Genomic DNA, 16,943 nt, shown 5'->3' with positions numbered 1-16,943 from the left:
ATATATTTTTCATGATAAATTTATTCCAAAATATAAATATTAGAATTATTTTTTATATACTTAGTTACACTTAAAAATATTTAAGTCTTTAGGAAGCTAGGCGTGCATTTATTTTTTATTTTTTAAAAAAAAAGAGAGAGAAGCACACCGACAGCCTATCACACAATATACTTTAGCAAGCTCCAACTAAAATAGGCACACATGTTCCTCCATGTTGATGCATCAGTGCATCTACTTGTTTGTGATACAATTTCTCTGTAATATATCCATTATCCACTCATAGGGTATACTTCCTCCCTTCTTCTCTTATAGATATCTTCGTATCCATCTCAATCCATGTGTTAGATGGATTTAAGTAGAACTTAAACGAATTTACACTTCAATTCACCTCAATACATGTAGATTGAAGTGAATACACAAGTATCCAAACAAGCCGATAATATTGGTTGTTCGGCTTACCTTATATTTGGTTTGTTCGGCTTCTTTTTTTTAGCTGGAACGGTGTTTTTTTCTTACAACAATTCAACCAGAACAGCGTTTTCAGCCAGTTTCAGCCAAAATTCTGCCAGCCCAACGGGGTCAATATGTCTTAACAAGGACAGATATTGGTTGCCTCGTATGTGCCTTCACATAATGCTGGAGTTTTAAATTTTCAGTAGATTTAGCGTATGAACATCAATTTTAATTTCCACTTTTACCAGACAAGAGTCCTTCGATCCCACTTTGTAGCATACAATAAAATTCTTTCGTCAAGACATCGCGATCAACCGTCAAAGACCCGCCGTTTTTTATTATCAGCTATTTCAAATTTCAAAGATACCAGCCACTAAAGTTACTAAGAGATGTATTTATCACTAACGTGATGACAGTAGGAAGAATTGCTAAAGCTCAAATGGATTCCACGGACACCAGCTGAACTTTGAAGTGCCAGAAATTAGATGTATTTCACATGATTTCTCATGGAAATCCAGCATTATGTGATCCACTGTTACATGATGACAAAATACAAAAGCCCTTCGACTCCATAAATCCGCGAAAGCTAGCTGATACTAAACCAAATGATCAAACAAAATATTGACGGGAGATGCTACGGTCGCCCATTGAATAATCACTTTTCTGTTTTCCGCAAGAAGCACGTTGACAGCTCCATCAAAGCAACATTTGAGTCGCATGGTCTCAACTCTCAGCATTGGCCATTTAACCATGTTCTTACTAGAATGCCTTTGACAAAAGGGCGCAACCTAAACTGCCAAAACTAAGAATATCCCTACACAGCAGCCAACAATTCGACTACGGACAAGAACAAAAGGTTCCATATGCTCTTCTTTTGGAAACATGATGATGACTAGGATTCACAAATCAATCAGTGCACTATCCTTCAACGATCCATCACCGTCGCCATATGCGCCCAAGCTTGCTCTGTTCCTGCATACGCCTGTGAGATGAGAAGAATAATGTCGTCAGACTAACAGTCCTGATCATCTGTATACCTTACCAAAATATTAAATGGGCCATGCAGATAAATTCCAGAAAGCCTATTGTAGCTCAAATCAATAAGATAAAAGCGCACAAAGGTTGGCTACTTATGGCTTGCAGCGAGTGGTTTTGTACTACAGCATTTCTGTAACTGGTTTCTGTAAAGAGGTGACTAATATGGTGTTTGCAAAATCCAAACTAACTAAAATGATCCGGACTCCTCAGATCCGAGCCTAAATATGCCTACTGTGGTCAAAATATACTCAAAGGCCAGACCTACTTTGTATTTTGTTATTTTCATGTATTGGTGAAACCAGGCATTGTGAAAGAGGGGCCACATATCACTCTGAAGAACAGTCAAGCACAACTAATCCCTTAATGTTGCAAGGTCATAAATTCAGCTCAAGTTTTAATGTCAAGCCTATCCACACGAGGAACTTGGTGGGAGATTATTAAGGACTTGCAGCATCTTTTTTTAATATAATTAGAACCACTTCCATTTAAGAATTATAACACAGTTCAATATAGAGACACTATTCCATTTAGAAGCATTAATGCAAAAGAAGCAAAAATATGTTATATCAGATTGTATCACAAATTAGTGATTCATTCATAGACTCACATCAACCCTAAACTATTATAACTTCATAGCAAATTGCACAGATTCAATAGCAGGAACATTCACATGATGCCTTGCAACGAGAACTAGAATAAGGCATAACCATGTTTGCTTACCGCTGGTGTTCCTTTGAACGCTCAATAAACTCAGCAGCAACATCATGACCTTGATAGGATGCCAGCACTGTCCTAATGTCAGAAGGTCTAGCCATGGCAACATCTGCAAATTGTGTTGGCTTGATCAACGTCTAACCATGTTGATATTACAATATAAGAGATGGGTTAGAACACTCACACTCGAGAAATGGAATGAGATCCAGCAGTTGGGTATCATATTTATCTTCAAGTTTAAAAGGTTTGATTTGAACACAATTTGCATGCTGCAAGCAAGATTCAAGAGCATGGGCGCTGAGATAGATAACTTGAGCAGGGTTTCTGTTCAACTTTGACAAATCCTGATAAAACATGAAAAATAGTAAGATTAAGAGGCAACACACACACACACACACAAAAAAAAAAAAACAGTGGAAATGGACAGTTAAGCATATCCACAGATTAGACACAGGACCAGTCTTAAAAAACATGTCATACCCTAACCAAAATGTTTAACAGTAGCAAGTTTATCAATCACAAATGCATGATTGTACATCTAAAATAGAAAGTACTATAAACTCTATGTTTATTTAGATGCTTCCTCAAGTACATGCTCCTGATAGTTGGTTATCTTTTACAAAGATGATATAATGGAGATGTGCTAATAATAATAATTATAAAGCTGCAAAGGATGACAATATTCAGGAGCAAGTGTATAGAATAACGTCAATGAATGCATCCTAATTCCTAATGCTGAGAAATTAGGTAAATCCTTGCAATCTGCATACCCGATAATGTTTTCCATCCACGTACTTAGTAGCAGGTCTTGATAACCTGTGTGAAATGGTACCCCTTGAGTTCAGCCTCTCAAACACAGGTTCAACATACTGCACACCAACAAAATATCTATGAAGGTTAGGCCATTACATAAGAGTTCAAATGCAAAGAAAAAGATCAACTAACCATAGGTGTCTGATCAGAATACACAACAACTTCATATAATTTTGACATATGTTCCAGAAACGCATCAACTCCTGGCCTCTTAAAAGTTCTCCATCCTCTCTCACGCTTTACAGAAAAAAAGAGAGAGACAGGAAAGAACATCATTAGTACATTCTTTGGATACACAAAAAAAATTAGGAGCGACTGAAAAGAGATGGTATCACAAGGCGTAAGAAAATATCTCAATGCCCGCCTCCAATCCACTTAGTTAGACCAGACTCTTAGACATATGATTGTTGAGTTAGCCAAGTGAGGGGTTCGTTCAGCCCGTCAATAAAGCTATTCTCGGTATAGAAATAGATAAGAAGAGCTCCAATTAGGGGCAGGCGCAATAAGGAAGGTAATCAATAAGCATATTGTGTACTTGCATAAACCAGGTCCACATGTATATACATGTAATGTATAACTCATAAGTACTAAAGTTTCTGCTGATGTATACAAAATTAAACACTATATTGATATGCCTTGGCACTGAAACACCATAGACCAGATGTTACTTGTACAAGAATATGCTGGAGGACAACTGTTACAGGAAGTACAAGGTATTGATTAAGCACACTGTAACCTAGTAAGCAGGACCTTGTCAGGTTATGTTAAAATGCACAGGCAATGCAACAACAACAACAACAACAACAACAAAGCCTTTAAGTCCCAAACAAGTTGGGGTAGGCTAGAGTTGAAACCCAACAGAAGCAATCAAGGTTCAGGCACGTGAATAGCTGTCTTCCAAGCACTCCTATCTAAGGCTAAGTCTTTGGGTATATTCCATCCTTTCAAGTCTCCTTTTATTGCCTCTACCCAAGTCAACTTCGGTCTTCCTCTGCCTCTCTTCACGTTACTATCCTGACTTAGGATTCCACTACGCACCGGTGCATCTGGAGGTCTCCGTTGCACATGTCCAAACCATCTCAACCGGTGTTGGACAAGCTTTTCTTCAATTGGTGCTACCCCTAATCTCTCACGTATATCATCGTTCCGAACTCGATCCCTTCTTGTATGACCGCAAATCCAACGCAACATACGCATTTCCGCGACACTTAGCTGTTGAATATGTCGTCTTTTCGTAGGCCAACATTCTGCACCATACAACATAGCAGGTCTAATCGCCGTCCTATAAAACTTGCCTTTTAGCTTCTGTGGTACCCTTTTGTCACATAGGACACCAGACGCTTGCCGCCACTTCATCCACCCTGCTTTGATTCTATGGCTAACATCTTCATCAATATCCCCGTCCCTCTGTAGCATTGATCCTAAATATCGAAACTACAGCCTATAGCATCTATTATAGCCTATAGCATATTACATAAGTAGTATGGAACGCAAACTACACTCTACCGTTCAAACTGCCATTAGTCATGATCTCTTTCCTGTGTGGCAGGGATAATGGGCCTGCAATTTTACAATACTAAACTATTTCAACAAAACAAAACATTTGTAAATACAGTACCAGATGTTTGTCTTTCATATATTATTACATCATGTTTTTGGATTCCGATGTCGCACATATTATGAAATAAATAACAGAACAGGGTATGAAGCCACAATATACCTGCCAATCAGAGTAGACAAGAGTTTCATTCAGATCAAGAACTAGGGTGAAGACATGCTGATCTTGAGGAAGTAGATCTGGTAGCAGTTTGTCTGATGTGGGTTCAGTAAATCCCTGGAGTAGAAAATAATAAGAGCAATTACAAACACTTGCTAGATTATACATGTACAAAGGGGCTAAAAACCTTATAGTCTGTTACCAACCCTGACATGGTCTTCAATTGTGCTCCTAATATCCAAGTACAGCTCTATAGCTGAAACAGGAACTGCAGCCCAAGATTTTACACCACTTAGTAAGGATAAGAAGGTACGAAAGACAAAACCATAACCAACCAAGCTAAGCTGGAAATAAGTAGCAATTCAGCACAGAAAAATGTTTCAGCTCAGAATATTAATCAGCATATGCATCTATCTTAACTAATGTTAAATCCATGAATGCTTTACAAGGGTTCATATATATTAATTTCCAACATACATGCATTGACCCAGTTCATAATTCAATACCATCGGAATCTGTGCTTCCACTGAACAACTCAGAGTAATTCTTTAACTATTCCTAAAGTAATTTGCAAATTTACATGAATTATTGATTATGCAAATCAAAGCATTTAATAGTAATTATCAAAGGCAAAATTTTCAACTGTCGAGAAACAGTAAGTAGTTCTATCATTCTATGAGCCTACTCCATCCGATCTGGACTTGTAATAAATCGTACTCTTCATAGCCTTGGCGGCGAGAACTCTTATCATCGCTTATCTAGTCTTTGACTATGCTGGGGATGATGGTTTTGGATGCCTTTTGTCTGAACCCTGTGTGTTCAGTGCAACTGGCAGCTTGTTTAGTTTGAGCTAAGTACGTATTATGGTTTACCAAACTCTTGTAATTTCGTTGCTTTTAAGTAATGAAATTCAGTTCATCCGTGGTGAAAAAAAAAATGAGCCTACTTCATCAAGCATCACCACATTGCCATCTGGACATGCGTTCAGAAGTGCACAGCAATTGATCACCAGAGAAGAAAATACTTCGCAACAATAACTCTTGAATTCCAAGTAAACAAAGAGAAGAACAGTAAAAAGAGGAGCGCATTCAGTTTGCACCTTTCATAGCCATCGAGTACACCATAGCCTTATACTTCTGCATGCAAGAAATACAACAATAATTTACAGTCAAAAAATAATTTCACACTCAATGGGAGAAGCATTCACTCCCTATTTCAATTAATGCAACTCATCCATTTGTGCAAAATTCTCATGGGGTGTATAAGTTATGCCATGCTTCAATATCAGCACAAAGTGTGTCATTCATTTATGATATGCTTGAATGGTGGCATCAAAGAGAAATTAACAGTCAACTGAAGTCAAAGATCCTCCCACAAATCCAACCAACAGAATGGCACTCCACAACAAACAACAAACAGTGTGGGCTGAAATATATCAAATTCTAGTTACACAAATTTTGCATCTCTGCCAACCGTTTGGCATAGTCAGTCTAATTCATGGGAGCTGAACAGACATTCCTAGTCATCTTAGAAGAATCTGAGCTGCCAAAAAGGCCAATCATCGGAGTACCATCCCTCCCTCCGTCCTAGGTGAGAAAAGGGTGGGTGCTATGATTAATTGGCTTTGCAGCTCACACGAATACTAGCAAGCAACAATAAGTAACAGAGGATAGCTCACACGAATACTAACAAGCAACAATAAGTAACAGAGGATCGCATGGTATAACTTACCTCGAACGTGGAGGCATCCTCAGGGATGAGCGGCGCTGGGTTCTTCCTGAACTCTCTCGTCTTCTCCTCCACTTCATTCAGCGAATAGGCTGACACGAAAGCAAACAAAAAAAAAACAAGTCAGGCGCGCGCAAAATCCCAAGCCAAACCCCAGACCAAATCTGCAACTAAAGCCAAATCGCCCTAGAAGGCCGGATCGCGGTGAGGAACCGGGGGATCGCACCGTAGCTGGCGTATCCGACGCCGCCGATGGCCCCGGCGACTGCCGCCAAGGCGCCGAACTTGAGCAGGCCCCACCGCCCGCGCGCCGCGGGGGGAGGTGTCGGTGAGGGCTGGTCGCCCGCTGCGGGTGTGGACTCGGCCGCCGCCGCCGCCGCACCCTCCGATTGGGAGCCCGCGGCCGCGGCCGTGGCGGAGGCGTGGTAGGCGGGAGGGGCGAACCGGGAAGTGTATGAGGAGCGGGAGGAGGCAGCCCGGGAGGACGCAGAACGGGAAGAGGCGGCGGCGGCGAAGGGGTGGCTGGCGCCGCTCCGCAACCCCGGGAGGAGGAGGCTGCGGCGGCGAAGGAGGAGACGCGACATGGCGATCGGCGCGGCTGCGGGCGCGTGGCTTGCGGGAGAAGAAGGGAGGACAAAAAAAAAGCTGCGGGGTTTTAGTTAGGTTTTGGTTTTTAGCGCAGGGTTTAGGCGAGGACGCGGAGAAGACGGCGATCGCGAGAGAGAGTTGGGAGAGAGGCGAGAGAGGGCGAGAGAGAGTTGGGAGAAACGCGCCTGCCTACTGGCTGGTGGGCCGCCAGAGAGGCCGAGGGCCGAGGCTAGTCGAGAAGTCTGCGTTGCGGCTACGCCGCGCGTGGGTTCCTTGCGGATCTGGCCTGATGATGGCCTGCGGGCTGCGGCGCTGAGGATTGGGCCGCGTTTACAACAACAACGACAACAACAAAGCCTTTAAGTCCCAAACAAATTAGAGTAAGCTAGAGTTAAAACCCAACAGAAGCAATCAAGGTTCAGACACGTGAATAGCTGTCTTCCAAGCACTCATATCTAAGGCTAAGTCTTTGGGTATATTCCATCCTTTCAAGTCTCCTTTTATTGCCTCTACCCAAGTCAACTTCGGTCTTCCTCTGCCTCTCTTCACGTTACTATCCTGACTTAGGATTCCACTACGCACCGGTGCATCTAGAGGTCTCCGTTGCACATGTCCAAACCATCTCAACCGGTGTTGGACAAGCTTTTCTTCAATTGGTGCTACTAGGAATCTCTCACGTATATCATCGTTCCGAACTCGATCCCTTCTTGTATGACCGCAAATCCAACGCAACATACGCATTTCCGCGACACTTAGCTGTTGAATATGTCGTCTTTTCGTAGGTCAACATTCTGCACCATACAACATAGCAGGTCTAATCACCGTCCTATAAAACTTGCCTTTTAGCTTCTGTGGTACCCTTTTGTCACATAGGACACCAGACGCTTGCCGCCACTTCATCCACCCTGCTTTGATTCTATGGCTAACATCTTTATCAATATCCCCGTCCCTCTGTAGCATTGATCCTAAATATCGAAATGTATCCTTCCTAGGCACTACTTTACCTTCCAAACTAACATCTTTCTCCTCCCGAGTAGTAGTGCCGAAGTCACATCTTATATACTCAGTTTTAGTTCTACTAAGTCTAAAATCTTTGGACTCCAAGGTCTTCCGCCATAACTCCAGTTTCTGATTCACTCCTGTCCGGCTTTCATCAACTAACACTACATCGTCCGCGAAAAGCATACACTAAGGGATGTCCCCTTGTATGTCCCTTATGACCTTATCCATCACTAAAGCAAACAAATAAGGGCTCAAAGCTGACCCTTGATGTAGTCCTATCTTAATCGGGAAGTCATCCGTGTCTCCATCGCTTGTTCGAACTCTAGTCACAACATTGCTGTACATGTCCTTAATGAGCCCGACGTACTTCGTTGGGACTTTATGTTTGTCCAAAGCCCACCACATAATATTCCTTGGTATTTTATCATAAGCCTTCTCCAAGTCAATAAAAACCATATGTAGGTCCTTCTTCTTCTCCCTATACCGCTCCATAACTTGTCTTATTAAGAAAATGGCTTCCATGGTTGACCTTCTGGGCATGAAACCAAATTGGTTCATAGAGACCCGCGTTATTGCTCTTAAGCGATGCTCGATAACTCTCTCCCATAGCTTCATAGTATGGCTCATCAACTTAATTCCCCGGTAATTTGTACAACTTTGAATATCCCCTTTATTCTTGTAGATCGGTACCAATATACTTCTTCTCCACTCATCAGGCATCTTGTTCGATCGAAAAATATGGTTGAATAGCTTGGTTAACCATACTACAGCTATGTCCCCGAGGCATCTCCACACCTCGATTGGGATACCATCCGGTCCCATCGCCTTACCTCCTTTCATCCTTTTCAACGCCTCTCTGACCTCAGATTCTTGGATTCTCCGCACAAAGCGCCTATTGGTGTCATCAAAAGAGTCATCCAACTGAAAGGTTGTGTCCGTATTCTTACCATTAAACAATTTGTCAAAATACTCTTGCCGCGTTTGCAGACAAAAAAAGTTCATTTCACATAATGTAATTTTTCTTGAAAAAAATTCACATTACCTCTCTTAACTTTTGCGAAAGTCTGTTTTTCCTCCCTGAACTCTAAAACCAGGTAAACCATCTCTCTAAGCTTTTAAAACCGTTCATTTTACCTCCCTGACCGGTTATAAGCAGTTTTCAAAGGGGGTTTTTATTTATTTTGGTTGAATCTTGAAAAATCATAGTAAATCACAGAAAAATCATAAAATAGAAAATCCAATTTTGTTAGATTCCATATAAGTAGATCTACACAGTGAACATATAATATGGTGTGCTTTAGTATAAATTTTTTTATTGTAGTTTTAGATTTATATTTTTCTGTAATTAATTAATAGCTGCAGTTTTTATGGTCCAATTGTGGTGAAATTTTTATGGTGGGCTAATTATTGTATGTTTGAACTGTGGTAAAAATTTCATACTCATTGGATCATGTATAACTTAGTTATACAATTATTTAGATGTATACTTGTTAAAAAAGATTTATAAATCTATAACTAAGGGAAGATTTTTCTTCTCCAAATGACATGATCCTATGGGCTGAGCCGATGAAACGATATATGGGCTGGACTAGGACCAAGGGAAGGGAATGGTTGAACATGTCTTTGGCCCAAGCATGAAGGAAACACATCATAAAAGCAATCAACACCACCATGAGAAGGGTTGTATTAAAAAACACAAGAAGGGTCGTCGAAGGACCAAAACACGAACTCAGAGGCGAGCGATAGCTCGAGGTGAGCCTCGGACTCCATTCTTATCCCGCCCCTCATCTCCTCTCATGTACTAATCTAGATCCTTGCAGAACCTTCCAGAACCTTGTATCTTGTTCTGTGTGTCCAATTGTTGAATTGAGGATTATGTTCATGACACCAAATTTAAAATTAGATCCTATCGGGTTCATAAACCTGGGTCCCTCATGGACCTGCTTTCCAATAAAGGCTCGGTCCAGCAGACAACGTTACGAACGACGCATAACTCATGGGCCAGCCCAAAAACCTAAACCACAGGCCAGAAGGGCAATCCAATCTCCGACCAGAAGGCCTGGCCAAGGAGGAACAACACCCGCTTCTGACTCCGGCCCGCCTCTCCGACCGGAAGGCCTCACTGAGGAGGAACAGTGCTCGCTTCTGACTTTGGCCCGCCTCTAGAAGGCCTCTCCAACCAGAAGGTCTGGCCAAGCACCACTTCTGACTCCGACCCGCGTCTTCGACTAGGGATGCACCGAACCCCTGCTTACAGCTCTTCTCCGACTAGCGCAATCAGAGACGACTAGGACCAACCGACCGGGGACACCCGCTCGGTAAGGACTAGGAAATAGACAAAGAAAGTAAGACAGGGCACTCAAGTCAACCGTAATACCAAGAACCATACCCAGTACACCTGTAGGACAGTACCAATAAGGCATGTCAGAAGGGTGCCCTGCAACCTTTCTGACATGTCAGGACCCAAGCAATGTTGAGGACGCCAACATTTTCCCTACAGTGTTGTGGGCGCCATCAACTCCCATACCAAACAAACGCGGTAAGGCTCTCCCCACATGCCTCTGGGCATCAACAATGTTGTGGGCGTCGGCATTTACCGTACCAGGTGAACATGGTAAAACCCCTGCATACCTCTAGGCATCAACAGTATGGCGGGCACCGACGTCTGCCATACCAGAAGAAGAAGACGCAACCTTCCACATGCATCTGACACTAAAAGTGTTATGGGCTCCTACAAACATCTTGTACCTGACGTCGTGGGTAACTAGACTTAGCATACGTACAATCTCTCCCTCTCGCTTATAAGGCCATCCCCTTCATCTATAAAAGGGGATATGCTCTCTCCCAACAGATAGATCCCTTAGTTCACTTATATTGATTCACCCTCTATAACTTTAGACACTCTAAAGTTATACAGAGCACATGCTTGAACACTTAGCACATAGCGGAGCTCCCGTCACTCTTGGCCCTTTAGACCGGAGTCCGACCGGACCTCTTGTACCCCTCATCTTTCTCCCTTCTGTTTGTAACTACACAACAAACTTCGAGCACCTGAGCTCAGGAATAAAGTCACCGACCGACCCAAACTGGACGTAGGGCATGTTGCCTGAACCAGTATAAAACCTATGTCATTGAGTGCTAGGCCACCTCCGATCATAATGCACAACAAAACTATAAATATTTACGTGTTGGTCACTTTCTACACTGACAGTTGGCGCTGTCAGTGGGGAAGATGTTGTACGTTCACACTTTTGGTTATCGGATGGCCCTCTTTTCCGCCACCTTCGCCATGGCGGGCTCAAGCGATACGACTCGCTTCGGCTCGCTGGAGTTTCCCACACTCCCACCTACTAGGATGTGGGTTCCACCCATCTTCGAGCTGCCCCAGGCCTTCCTCTTCGGAAGCCTAGATTTTGTCGCCGACCAGCTCGGCGTACTGCGCCTCTGTGAGGAGGCACTTGTTCTGGCACCCGTCGGAGGGGCACCCTCCATTGGATCCAGAACACACGACGACTTCAACGACGAGGCACCTGCGATTCAATCCCAGCAAATGCTCTGCTCAAACCCTGCTGTAAGTAATGTATATGTTGTTATTTACTCGCTATTTACTATCTCCCGCTGATTATCCGGAGGGACCACACTGTCCACACTGCGACCACCGTACGACCGGTTCCCCTATGGCCTCACGTCCCCCACGGACACATGCGCTCGAGGGCTCCAAAGGATGCTAGCGCCGCCCCCTCTCATGTCTGAATTCATGGGGATGGCAAGCTATGCTCCCACCTGTTTCCTCGACCTCATGGATGATGATGTCGAGAGTGATGGCTCCAGCATCAGCAATGTGGCACCTAGCCACCATATGTCTTGGGAGTGTGCTATGGCGGATGCTTTGGGACAGCCGCCAGTGGCAGCGGAGTCCTTGCAGACTCACACCCCTCTAGACCCTCATGCGGGGGCCCTCGTGCTCACACAAAAGCACGGTGAGGAGCTACGACAACGGTAGCAGAAATAGCCACCACATGCACCGGCGCGCTCGATGCACCACACCGCGCCCTGTACGTATGACTCGACGAGCGGCACCTAGGGTCGCGCTCGCCAGGTCCAGCGCAACATCATGGACAGGGGGAACGATCCTCCATAGTTCGCTTGGGCTGGCCAGAACATCGCCGCCACAGCAATGCTTCTACGCGGCCTTCCTGAGCCGAATGACCCCTAGGAATAGGCGATCCACCAGAACCTCCGGGCACTGATGGAAACTGCTACCGTTCAACAGGTGGAGAGCTATGCATCACGACACCGACTCGTGGCCTCTCTCCCCACTAGGGGAGTGGGGATGCACCAAACGAATCGCTCCACTCGCTCACCGCTATAGCCACCGAGCGTGGCACAGGAGTCCGCATCTATGACCCGGCCTGACCTAGTGCCCGCTCCACACCGACTGCCTATACGTGAGCGACTCGGGCCAAACCAAGATGCTCGCAGCGTCATCAGTAACTAGCATTGGTCCCAGCATGATGATGACGTCCATCGAGTGGTAGTGATGGTAGGTGACACAGACCCTGACCGAACCATCGCGAGGAGTGGTGAAACGCACCCTAGGCATGGTCGCTGGTCGGACGACCGAAGTCCTAGCCCAGATGGCCTGGGACCACGGGCCTTTGGTCGATGCATCCTGAGAGCGTCATTCCCGTAGTGCTTCAATGGAGGCCAAGACAAAGGTAAGGCCAAGCACGAGGATCAGGACGAGGGCCCCTCCACGCAGAGGGGCAAAAAGAACAAAAAAGATCATTGCCGACCAGCCAACTCTGCATTGGTCGCCACGACTGATCATACGGGCAAGCAGCCCCAGCAGGGCCTTTCGGACCACTTCAATGAGCTCATGGAGAGCCCATGTACCAACCACGCCTACTTTGTCAAACACCTCTACAAGGACTGCGAGCTCCTCAAGCGCCTTTTGCGATAGGCCGACGGGCCAAAGGAAGGAAAAGGCAAAGAAGCGGCAGCCAAGAAAGGGGGCATAGCGGGCAAGGATCCAGACGACTGAAGGTCCCTATATGGTGACCAAGGTGATCCAATCGGATGCCTACTAACTAAAGGATGACAATGACAACATTCTCACCAACACTTGGAACAGCGAACAACTACGTCGTTTCTTTCCCTAAAATTCAATCTTATCATTTTTTACTTAACATTTGCTCCTATAGAGCACCCCAACCCGAACACTTTTGGCTCAGGTCGCTCAGGGGCTCCACGGGGGTGCAATGCCGCCTCTCTTTTTACTATCATATGATAAATACATTTTCCCCGAATGAAAGGGTAGTCCGTTCCTTTAATTACCTTACGTAACTTTGCTTTAAATATTCCGACCGATTGCACCCCACCTCTACCTACGGTTATGAGTAGCTGAGCCTCATGGGCCACACCCAGGCTCTTAAGGTTGTAGCCTATGATGCAAACAGGCAGGTGCGAAAAAGAAAAGAATAAAAAACAAAGTTATGCTAAGATAAAAATAAGGAATGGACGGGACAAGCTTCCTCGAATGAAGTAGTTCCATCACAAAAACAAAATTACTGTATTCATGAATACACAAAAATACTTTACATAGGGGGCTCCCCCACAACATTATCTTCTACATTTGCTAAAGTATTTCTACTCTAAAACTTCTACTATGGCTCCTTGGCGACATCGACTACCGGCTCGACCGGCAAGGGTAGGGGTTGCTCGTCCTCCGACTAGGCAATGTTTGGCTCGGTCGGAGGTAGGGCGATGTTCGCTTCTGACCCAGGCTCCACACCATCCATAGGCTAGCCGATGTCCTCCTAACATGTGCCTATGGCCATGTCCGCACTGCGAGCATCCATCACCCACTACGCAGAGACTTGCTCCGCCACCAACTTTGTGTGTGGCAGCAAGCTCTCCCCGAGCGAGTGGATGTCCTCAGTGCTCTAGCCATTGGCATACCCACTGTAGATGGTGGCGAATTCTAGGTCCAGGTGGTATGTCGCCACTGAAGTCAACACCCCTGACGTCCCGTAGAATAGCCCATCGGTGACGAGGGCTCGAACCTCATCCAGAACCTCCGCCAGCCCAAAGACCTCCGAGACGATGAGCTGGGCAACATTGCATATCTGGTCAAGCTCCCCCTCGAGAGCACGTTTCTCTTCAAGGGACTTGGCCAGCGCTTCTGTATTCTGGCCAATCATCGCCTTGGCCATCGCCAGGTCCTGCTCCAATGACTTCACCTTTCCACCCAGCTCTAGACAAAGGACGACAAGCTCAGAATCAAGCTAAAGGAAGAAACCAACATGTCGAAAGTAGCAAAGGTACATACCAAGGCGGGTGTTCTCGAGGATGGAGAGTCCCTCCTTCTGCCGAGTCACCTACTCACGTAGTTGAGCGTTCGCCACCTCCGTTCCCATCACCCAACCCCGAAGCACGAGCACTTCCTAGTCTGCCTCCGACCGGGCCTTTCGCTCTGACTCTAGGGCATTCCGCTCTGACTCTAGGGTCTCTAGGGATTTTTGGAGCACTGCCTTGGTGTCTGCTAGGGACTCTATAGTGCTGCCTCAGTCTCCGCCTAGCGGGCCTTTGCCGCCTCAAGCCCCCGCTCGGTGGCGGTCGCCCGTTCCGCCGCAAGCACTTCAGCCACCCATGCCTCGGTCGCCTCCACCGCCTGATCTTGGGACTTGCAAAGGGCGGACTCTAGCTGGCGCTCAAGCTCATCCATCTAGGCGTGCTCCATCCAGAGGAAATAGGACTTGCAGCTCGACATCTCCTCCAGACCCTACAAAAATGAGAAGCAAGCATGCTGAGGCTACCGACAAAAGACCAAGGGGTCAAGGACGAGCATGGGAAACTCACCGCTGTGGCGTGGCATAGGTTGACCTTTACCGCCCGCTGGATAGCTTCAACCTGCTCCTAGGCCTCCTCAAGCTTCATGGATAGTTTGGCGAGATTAGAATCCATGGCGAATCCTCTCCCCTAAGGATGTCCTAGAGCTAACACTCCTGCACATCCCGTAGGATGAACCGAACCTTTGTTGGGTCCTCGGGGTAGGGCCACACCAGGTTGGTCTCCTCTAGTCCATTGGAGGGCCTAGCCTTCGACCGAACCATCGCCAGCTCCTACGATGGCGTCGGCAGCTCCACCGTGTCACCTGCTTTGTTGTTGGAGGGGATCTCCACCACCTCGGTTTCATGGGCCACCGGTAGGTGTTTCGATTCTATCCTAGCCCCGTCTCCCCCTAGCACATCTAGCTCCGACCGGGAGGGTAAGCCATACATCCCCTGCCCAATGAGGCAGGGAGCCTAGTCTCCCTCTCCTCTTCCACCACAGATGGTGGAGGAGGGGCCGCAAGGGATACCTCTGACGTGGCCTCCGCCATCACCACCGGGATCGCCACCAACACCATCGCCGTACTAGCGACCAACCCAAGGGGCACCACCCCTAGAAGAGAAGGACCCATCACCACCACCCCTGCTCTCCCTGGCGCTCGCCACGACGCGCTACAAAGTGGGCCTCCAATCCTCCCACACGGGAGTTGGGGTGATGCTCAGCCCCGTCAGCATCCGGCCCCTATCGAAAAAGTATAGGCCAGTCATACTCCAGAAAACTCAATGACAAGATCGAAAAGAAATAAAGAAAGACATACTAGGATGCAAGCGATAGGACTCTGAAGCCTCAACACGACGTCAATGGGCCCACCGGGTAAGAACCACTCCCGGGTCACGACCCACGCCCCCTCACTTCAACCCTGGGGGGGAGTCGACCCAACTGGCTCTTGCTCAGTCTACGAGTCACCATGACCTTCGGCTTGGGGCATGCCGATGGGGGCAGCTGGTGGGGCATCCTCCCATTGTGGGTCGTGCGCTGGCGCTAGCCCCAACGATGTGCGGGTGTGAGCCCACTCCTCTGACCGCCTGGCTTGCTCCGCCGCACCCAGAGCAGGTGGGGACAAGGCCGACGATGCCTCAGAAGGGCATGGTGACCGCGTCCGCTTCACCTCCCGTTCACCGATGGTGTCCGTGCTTGCAACATGCTTCCTCGGTGTAGGAACATCACTGCGCCTCTCTGCCTCCTACTCATCACCAGCATGTGCGACCATGGATCACAATGCTCCACCGAGGTCACAATGACCTCCTGACTTTCCTCCTCCTCAAAGAAGATCATGTCATCCCCCACCTTTGTGGGGGACTCTGACTCGAGCTCTGACTCAACATCGCACCTATTTTCCTCGGCCCGCACACGCCGGGTGATCTCCATCTCCTTCTCATGCTTCCATCAAGCCTCCTTGGCTTTCTTCCTCTTCCTCTCAACTTCTACCTCCTTTAGTGTGGCTTGCCGCGCCACGCCCTCTGGCCCCTTTGGAAGGTGCGGCCGAGACTTGTAAACTCCAAGTCCCTACAAAATAGGTGACCCAAAATAAAAAAACAGGGGAGCGGAGGAAAAAACACAGAGTGAGGAGAGGGGAGCATACCAGTTTGGACACCATCACGACATTGAGGAGGCTAGGCTTTCCATCGAGGGTTTATTTAGGCCTCAGCTACAGCACCCAGTCAATGCAACTCCAGACCTCGTCATTCGGCAGCTCCTCCGGCGATGCACGATTGGGGTCCGTTGGGCCATTGCACTTCCACCTCGATAATCTCCACCTTCTTCTTATGCCGTCTCGACAAAAGAGGGTATGGAACACCTACATCCCATCAAGGCCGCGCTGCACGAGCTTCTAGAGCTCCACCTCGATAATCTCCACCTTCTTCTTCTACTGGCTGGCAGGGCCCCACGACCAGCTCTCCTGCTTCTTCGGCCTCCCACTGGTGAAAGACGAGAACAACACCTCCATCAGGTTCCTAATGTAAAACCATTCCCTATGCCACCCCCAATTGGTGTC

General features: G+C 46.8%; 1 protein-coding gene across 1 annotated transcript; it reads right to left on the bottom strand.

Annotated features, from left to right (window-relative positions):
- Window positions 1–924: 924 nt before the first annotated feature.
- LOC136513004 (mitochondrial import inner membrane translocase subunit TIM50-like) lies at window positions 925–7,165 on the bottom strand. The gene is made up of 10 exons (XM_066507007.1): window positions 6,690–7,165; window positions 6,467–6,555; window positions 5,835–5,871; window positions 4,942–5,003; window positions 4,739–4,852; window positions 3,151–3,255; window positions 2,976–3,074; window positions 2,390–2,549; window positions 2,212–2,314; window positions 925–1,435 (listed from the first exon to the last, which is right to left on the bottom strand). Exons 1-10 carry the CDS (start codon window positions 7,045–7,047, stop codon window positions 1,390–1,392), a joined length of 1,173 nt encoding a protein of 390 aa, XP_066363104.1. The 5' UTR covers window positions 7,048–7,165; the 3' UTR covers window positions 925–1,389.
- Window positions 7,166–16,943: the final 9,778 nt, after the last annotated feature.

This window comes from Miscanthus floridulus, chromosome 16, assembly GCF_019320115.1.
Source record: "Miscanthus floridulus cultivar M001 chromosome 16, ASM1932011v1, whole genome shotgun sequence".
In the NCBI taxonomy this organism is placed as follows: Eukaryota; Viridiplantae; Streptophyta; class Magnoliopsida; order Poales; family Poaceae; genus Miscanthus; species Miscanthus floridulus.
Note: the sequence above shows the minus strand (reverse complement) of the source record. Positions and strands in the feature narration are given on the sequence as shown.